The 8,338-nt window shown below is 37.0% G+C and overlaps 1 protein-coding gene across 1 annotated transcript; it reads left to right on the forward strand.

The window, feature by feature from the left end:
- Nucleotides 1–4,710: 4,710 nt before the first annotated feature.
- Nucleotides 4,711–6,225, forward strand: LOC138340380 (uncharacterized). Its single transcript, XM_069292101.1, has one exon. It carries the CDS (start codon nt 4,711–4,713, stop codon nt 6,223–6,225), a length of 1,515 nt encoding a protein of 504 aa, XP_069148202.1.
- The last annotated feature ends 2,113 nt before the right edge of the window (nt 6,226–8,338 follow it).

Here is an 8,338-nt window from a genome sequence, read left to right on the forward strand (position 1 = left end):
ATGGTAACAATTCATAAAAATTGGAGTCTTCTAGAAGCAGGGAGGTCTTACTTCAATGTTTATTAAACTATCTCAATGGACTCCTACTAAGAATCCTAAGAGCTTGTATTTGCATCATTAAATGATGCACGTCAAATGACGTCAATACATTGAATATACGAGTATGTAACATATTTGAATAACAAAAAAACCAAATTAAAGGACTACTATGGATATAAAAATATACTCAACTAAATGTAAAGAAATAAAGGATTAAAATCATTTAAATTTTTACAAAATACTTTCTCATATCTGAACTCAACATATAAGTGATATATAAACATACACTTTAACTATACTAGGAGAATTTTTAACTAACAACCATCACTATGAGTTACATGATGGTACCACGTCTCGTCGATGTTGTCAAGACTGCCCTAAACCTTTTTGGGGTATATAACTCTTCAAATTAAGTAGATTCACTAAGTTATTCTTAAAACTAATAAAAAATCAACTAAAAAGTATGACCCTTTACCCATGTTGGCATACATAGTTTATGGGGGCTATTAGTTTTTGAACTCCCCTTCACATCGATGCTAAATACTAATCCTAATAATATATATACTCAGGATCATATATTTTAAAAACATAATTCTTCCTCTAGTTTATGATAATTGATCAAACTAGCCTCTTAAAAGATGTAACTTCTCTTAAATATTTTGCATTCATAACTTATTTATCAAAGTAAACGAATATATATGGAAATACTTAGTTCTCTTATACTCTCACTCAAGTCAAAATTATTAAAAAGTTTCTCAAAAATATATTAAAATCATATTGTGATATGATCATTGATGACTCGGGAAATAATACTGCATAAACATTGATGTTATATCCAGATACCATACAACTTAAACATTGATGGCATACTAAATACCATACTGCATAAACATTGTCAACATAACTAGATCATATGGCTTAAACATTGATGTTGTCATACTCGATTGTCATACTAATCATGTTTTAGAAACTCTTTCACAAAACTCAGCCTAACTTTCTCAAAAAGTCTGTTGAAAACTCAAATATTGGTTATAAAAAAAGTTTTACAAAATATAAAACACAAAATAAGGTTCATGTTGAAACATAGTCATGAACAAATCAACTTAATCTCAGTAGTAATATATAAAATCAATAATTAGGAATAGAATTTTCTAAAGAAACATGAACTTAAGAACTCAAAGTCACCTTATCTCAAGAATAATAAGATTTAGGGAAAGAACCCTAGATTACTCTTTTGCTAATATTAAAGTAGTTATAGTGTGTGGGACAAACTAGTCCAACACCATGCTAGTCTTACATATCTGGATGAGCAAGGCTCTTAATGAATAACTTGATTAGAAGCCTTGAAATCCTAGCTTGAAGGAGAACAATCAGGCAAACCATTCTTGAGATTTCTTGAATTAGTTTCTTCAAACTCTATGGGCAAGAATTAAGATATTCATTAGATTCATAATTGTATGGAGGAATTTGAGTTGCAAATAATGAAATTCTCCTAGAAGGACTTACTTTGAAGAAGAATCATGGAAAATATTGAAAGAATCTTGAAAACAAATTGAAAGAATCTTGAATGGAGTCTTCTACTTTATTTTTTTTCTTAGGGTTTTGCCCTAGTGTTTAAGAGAAGAGAATGGTGGATTAAAAGATGTAAACAGCCTTGTTTAGGGATTTATACCAGTTAAGAAATCCGTTTTTAAGGTTTTCCTAGTTGTATAAAGAGAAGAAAAATACCTAATTAGAATTTTTTCTGCGGCTAAAATGGAACTTCTCTACAGAGGTTACTAAAATTGTCACAACTTTTTACTAAAAATGGATTGACACGAAATTGGTGGTATTGGAAAGGGAATTCAAATGCCCTTAATGTGATATGTTATGAGCCACATAATTCCTTATATTCTATTATATATGGTCATTTGATGTTGACCCAAACTCAGGATGGAGGTCCTCATACAGTTTTTTCTCGAAAGTGTTTGGGTGTCCCATTGCATTTGATCCATGGGCTAATACACACCAAAACAGGTGAAATTTGGATAATTCATAAAAGTTTGCTTGTACATGTGAAAGAAGTATGTAAAGACGGTGGAACGATACATAATGATTCCTCAAGTCAATATGGAGGTCCTTGATATATCGTGGTTTCATGGTATTTTTAACGCTTTTTCCATAAGTTTATTGTGTGTCCAAAAGACTTTTGGTCTTAATTTTTATGTAAGTTTTTCCTTATTTGCAGGAAATCCGTCCAAAGATGAACGCGGAAGTGTTTGAGTGAAGAAATGCAGAAGAAACCACCTACGGAGCTTATGACGGTCTGTCGAGCCTGTGACGGTCCGTAGGTGGCATCGTTGTGTAGATACTGAAGGAAGATGGGGAAGTTTGACTTAGTGTGGGATTACGGAAGTCCACGACGGACCGTCATAGCCACAATGTCCGTCGTGCAGGTTCGTCGCAATGATTAGAGAGTAGTCCTAGTACCCAAATTCCAAGAAGTTTAAGTATTATGGAACGGAGATCCTCGATGGACCGTCGTGCTTGGAATGGTCCGACATACCTGCCGTTGAGGGTAATGAAGAAAGCACCAGAAGAATTTTTGAAGTATGGGACGACGGAGGCCATGACGGCCCATCGTGACCACGATAGTCCGTCACGAGGTCCGTCGACCCAGCCGCATTTTGACAGATTTTCAGTAATTAGAATCCTTATTTTATTAGGTTTTATTTTATTATAAATAGTTCGAAAAACCTTGTTTTTGGGATTAGACTCTTTGTTGGTTAGACTCTTTGTTGGTGAGACTCTTTGTTAGTAGACTTTTTGATATTAGACTTTTTAATTGTTATACTTTTTTTGGAATTGATTGTTGGTGATTTTGTTGATTAATCAAGTGTTTATGGATTTTATTCTTTCTCATCAAATTAAGTGCATGAATTCTTATATTAAATATATGAATATTGTGATTGTGACTATGGGTAACTAAACTCCATAACTAGGGTTCTGGGAACCATGGGTGAATAACGAGCTAAAATCTAACTAAAATAAAAATTCCTGAATAGTGTCTTGCATGTATTGATAATTCTTTCATTTAGAAGTATTTTTAACGGATGTCCAACATTAGAGCTCGCCTTAATGCTACTTGCCGAACCAAGTAGGTAGATAATAGGAAAAGAATTATCAACGTAGATTTAGTGTATACTATCTAATAGGATAGTGTCGATTGGTACGAGGTAACAACTTAGTCAAATATCGAATACAATGCTTAATATTAGGTAAAGGTAAGGGTTAGTATAGAAACACACGTAGCCGGACCAAGGTGCGGAGTGAAATTTTCTAGATGTCGGACCAAGGATTTAGAATACATAACTTATCACTTTGCATGAAAGACACTAGGGAACAATTGTTATAGTTAGAATTATCAAGTTAGGAACCTGTTAGACCCGCAAACTACTTGATCTAACTACGTGCAGACGTAGCAAGGACTTGGGCATTGGTCTTGACATGGATGATGGAAAAATAGTTCAGCACAAGTTCAAGGTGCTTGGGTGTTGGCAAGGCATCTTGAACGTGCATGGCTTACGTGCGGGCTAAGGGCATTTGCAAGAAAACATGTTGACTTGATGAGGCAAGGCTATGAAGACTTGACAATGTCAGGAACAAAGGCAGTTCACCCGAATTGCTGAAATAAAACTAAGTGTTGGAAGACAGCTAAAATATTCTAAGTGTTGGGAGCTGGCAGAAATATTCTAAGTGTTGGAATGAGGCCTGAAATATTCCAAGTGTTAGAATATTAGTATTTCGTGTAGATAAGAATGTAATTTGAATTAGATTCTATCTGTTAGAAATATAGTTGTTGGAAAGTTAGTTTTCAACCCTGTGATGACAAGTGTCGGACAGATGTCATTTGTAACCGCCGCATGTAACTGCCATTGTGCAGAATTTTTATTTAAAGGTAGAAATTCTTCTAAGTCTTAGACAGAGTGTTTTCTAGCCTTAGACTAATTCGTGAAGCCTTTCTTTGTATTAATTACAGATTAATAAAGGTTGGAACTGGTTCCTATAAACTCTGCTGGTTGTTTGACGTTGCTGTTTTAAGTATTTCGATACTTGGTCAATTTTGTGGGTACAAGTACGTTGAGTGTTACAGACGTTTGTAGGAATTCCTAGAGTGGTGTGCGATAAAAATAAATTGACCCTCTTTCAATTGGTATCAGAGCATGGTTAAACAATGGTGAAAAACGCAGAACTGTGGGAATTGGCACGAAAAATTGAATCCTTCGTCGGGTTTACTGATGATATTTTGGGAGACCCTACGTTTGTGGATTTATTTACACAAATCATTGATTTGAGAGTTGACGCTGAGAAAGTTCAGGGAGAGATTGGTGGATATCGACAGAATGTTGATAACCACATCACTGAAATCTTGGACTTTTGTACCACAACTACACAAAAACTTGAGGGACTGCAGAAGGAAAATGAGAACCTTCGTGTAGAGCTCGTCGTATTGTGTCGGGATGTCGCTACATTGAGTTCAACTCGTGTTGAATCATTTAAGGTTAAGATTCCAGAACCTAAGGCCTTTAGTGGCGCAAGAAGTGCTAAAGAACTGGAAAATTTCATTTGGGACACGGAACAGTATTTATTATTGCAAGAGTGCCTGACGCTGGCAAGTTAATTATTACAACAATGTATTTGTCAGGTGATGCTAAACTTTTGTGGAGGACTCGAAATGCAGATGATGTAAGTGTTGGTCGTCCTAGAATTGATACATGGGATGAGCTAATAAAAGAAATGCGTGATCAATTTCTTCCTAGCAACGCATCTTGTCTTGCAAGGGATAAATTGAAAAGGCTAAGGCAGACGGGTTCAGTGAGGGAATACATTAAAGAATTTACCTCTGTGATGTTAGACATACAGAATATGTCTGATGAGGATAAACTTCACAACTTCATTTCGGGTATGCAAGGCTGGGCTCAAAACGAACTACGGAGGCAGAATGTTAAAGATCTGCCCGGTGAAATTACTGCTGCAGATTCATTGGTGGATTTCCGGACTCCTCCTCCTTCGACAGACATCCCCTCCACTTCAAAAACTAAGAAAAATAATGAGAAGAAAGGGGAATGGAGAAATGATAGTCGTAAATACAATACAAATGATAAAGGTAAGGCACAAATGAAGGATGGGAAAGACAAGTCAAAGAACAAAGATGGAAATTCTAAGGGCTGTTGGACTTTTGGTGGTCCTCATTTGGCCAAATCTTGTCCAAACCGGGAAAAAGTTAATGCTTTGCTTGATGGAAATATGGATCAAAGGGAGGAGGATGAAGAAATTGTGGCTGCAATGGCAAACCCATTGGGATTGTCCTTCAATCACATTACGGGGATTAATAATGTTGGAGAAATCTCTAGCACTTCAAATCCTCATGTTTCTTTAATTCATATAGAAATGAAAGTGAAAGAACAACGTGTGATGGCAATGGTTGATACAGGGGCCACACATACGTTTGTAGATGTGAAGATTGCTACAAAATTGGGGCTAAAGTTGTCTAAAAGCCCTTCCTACGTCAAAACAGTCAATGCTAAGGCACAAGCCATTGTGAGCATGGCTTATGGTGTGTCTATGTCGACTGGATGTTGGGTGGGAAAACATAACTTGATGGTGATGCCGCTTGGTGACTTTGAAATCATACTTGGGATTGATTTCCTAAGAAAATTCCAGTTTGTTCTGTTTCCTCACTTAGATGGAGTGACGGTCATGAATGGAAGCAATGCTGGCTTTCTCAAAGGTGTTCATCTGTTTGGGAACATTAATAAAGTCGCAAAGAAGAAATACAAGGGAATGTTGTTGTCTGCTATGTCAATCGACAAAGGGCTGAAAAAGGGTGATGACACTATACTTACTGCTTTGGTCGAAGTAAAACCTGATGTGAAAATGGAAGTGTCTGATTGTGTTGCTGAATTGCTTAAACAGTATGCTGATGTTATGCCGCCTGACTTACCAAAGAAATTACCACCAAGGAAGGACATTGATCATAAGATTGAGTTGCTGTCTGGTACTGTTGCTCCTGCACAGGCTTCTTATCATATGGCTCCTAAGGAATTGGTTGAATTACGCAAACAATTGAATGAGTTGCTAGATGCTAGATTGATTCAGCCATCTAAGGCCTCATATGGTGCTACTGTTCTATTTCAAAAGAAATAGGATGGAACAATGCGAATGTGTGTAGACTACCGGGCGCTGAACAAGGCAACTATAAACAACAAGTATCCGGTTCCGTTGGTTCAAGATTTGATGGACAGTTTAAGCAAGGCATGCTGGTTCACAAAACTTGATCTCAGGGCAGGTTATTGGCAGGTTAGGATAGCAGAGGGTGATGAACCAAAAACAACATGTGTAACTAGATATGGTTCTTATGAATTCCTTGTAATGCCATTTGGGCTGACTAATGCCCCGTCAACATTTTGCAACTTAATGAAAAATGTACTGTTTGACTATCTTGATGACTTTGTTGTTATTTATTTAGATGATATTGTCATTTATAGTTGAACATTGGAAGAACATGTTAATCACCTAAGTTTGGCTTTGTCTCAATTGAGGAAATACACACTTTATGTCAAGATGGAAAAGTGTGAGTTTGCTCAACAAGAAATAAAGTCCTTGGGGCATCTTTTTAGTAAAAACCAAGTTTGAATGGATCCTAATAAAGTGCAAGCCATTGTTGATTGGCAGGCACCTCGTCATGTGAAAGATTTGAGGTCATTTCTTGGCTTGGCTAACTATTACAGAAAGTTTATTGCTGGTTACTCAAAGAAGGCAGCGGCTTTGACAGATTTGTTGAAGAAGGATACAAAGTGGGTTTGGTCTAAACAGTGTGATGAAGTATTTCAAAATTTGAAGAATGCTATCGCATCTGAACCTATACTCAAATTGCCTGATTTTGAGTTACCATTTTAAGTACAGACTGATGCGTCAGACAAAGCAATTGGTGGCGTATTAGTGCAGGAAGGTCATCCAGTGGCCTTTGAAAGTAGGAAATTGAATGATGCTGAACAGAGATACTCAACACATGAAAAAGAAATGGTTGCGGTGGTACATTGTTTGCAGGTTTGGAGAGTTTATCTCTTGGGCACTCGATACGTAGTGAGAACTGATAATGTAGCAAATACATTTTTCAAGACACAGAAAAAGTTGAGTCCTAAACAAGCACGGTGGCAAGAATTCCTAGCAGAATATGATTTCATGTAGGAACATAAACCAGGAAAACACAACCAGGTTGCTGATGCGCTGAGTAGGAAAGAAGTGTTTGTTGCAGTATATTCAATTTCAAAACTTGAATATGATATAATCAAATTGTGTGTTGCAAATGATTCATTGTATGTTAAATGGATGGGTCAAGTGCAAGATGGAACAATGAGACGCCATTGGATCGAGGACGATCTGCTCTATTTTAAAGGGGGGAGAATCGTTGTACAAAATCAGGGCGGATTGCGCAAAGACTTAATGAAAAAGGCGCATGATTCTGCTTGGGCTGGACATCCCGCTGTTTAAAGGATGTTAGCCTTACTGTCTCGTGTTTATTTCTGGCCGAAAATGGAAGATGATATAGAGGCATACGTCAAGACTTCTCATGTTTGTCAAGTGGACAAGACTGAACGTAAGAAGGAAGCAGGTTTGCTGCAACCTATGCGTGTTCCTGAAAGGCCATGGCTATCAGTAAGCATGGATTTCATTTCAGGATTCCCTAAAGTAGATGGCAAAGCATCTATCATGGTGGTAGTTGACAGGTTTTCAAAATATTCTGTTTTTATTTCTGCTCCTGAATTATGCTCATCTGAAGTTGTTGTTGAGTTGTTCAACAAACATGTGGTTAAGTATTTTGGTGTTCCGGCTGACATTGTGAGTGATAGAGACACAAGGTTCACTGGTAGATTTTTGACAGCATTGTTCAATATGATGGGAACTGCATTAAAATTTTCTGCTGCAAATCATCGACAAACAGATGGACAGACGGAAAGAATTAATCACTTGTTGGAGGAATACTTGAGGCACTATGTGACAGCAAGTCAACGGAATTAGGTAATATTATTAGACACTGCGCAGTTTTGCTATAATCTGCACAAGTCGTCTGCAACAGAAATGAGCCCTTTTGAAATCTTCTTAGGCAGACAGCCTATGACGCCACTAGATGTTGCCAAATCTAAAAATCAAGGAAAGTGTCCAGCAGCATACATGGTTGCAAGGGATAGACTTGAAATGTTATCTGAGGCACAAGATAGCTTGCGCAAGGCTCAGCGGCGCATGAAAAAGTATGCTG

The sequence above is a fragment of the Solanum lycopersicum genome, chromosome 12 (genome assembly GCF_036512215.1).
Source record: "Solanum lycopersicum chromosome 12, SLM_r2.1".
NCBI lineage: Eukaryota > Viridiplantae > Streptophyta > Magnoliopsida > Solanales > Solanaceae > Solanum > Solanum lycopersicum.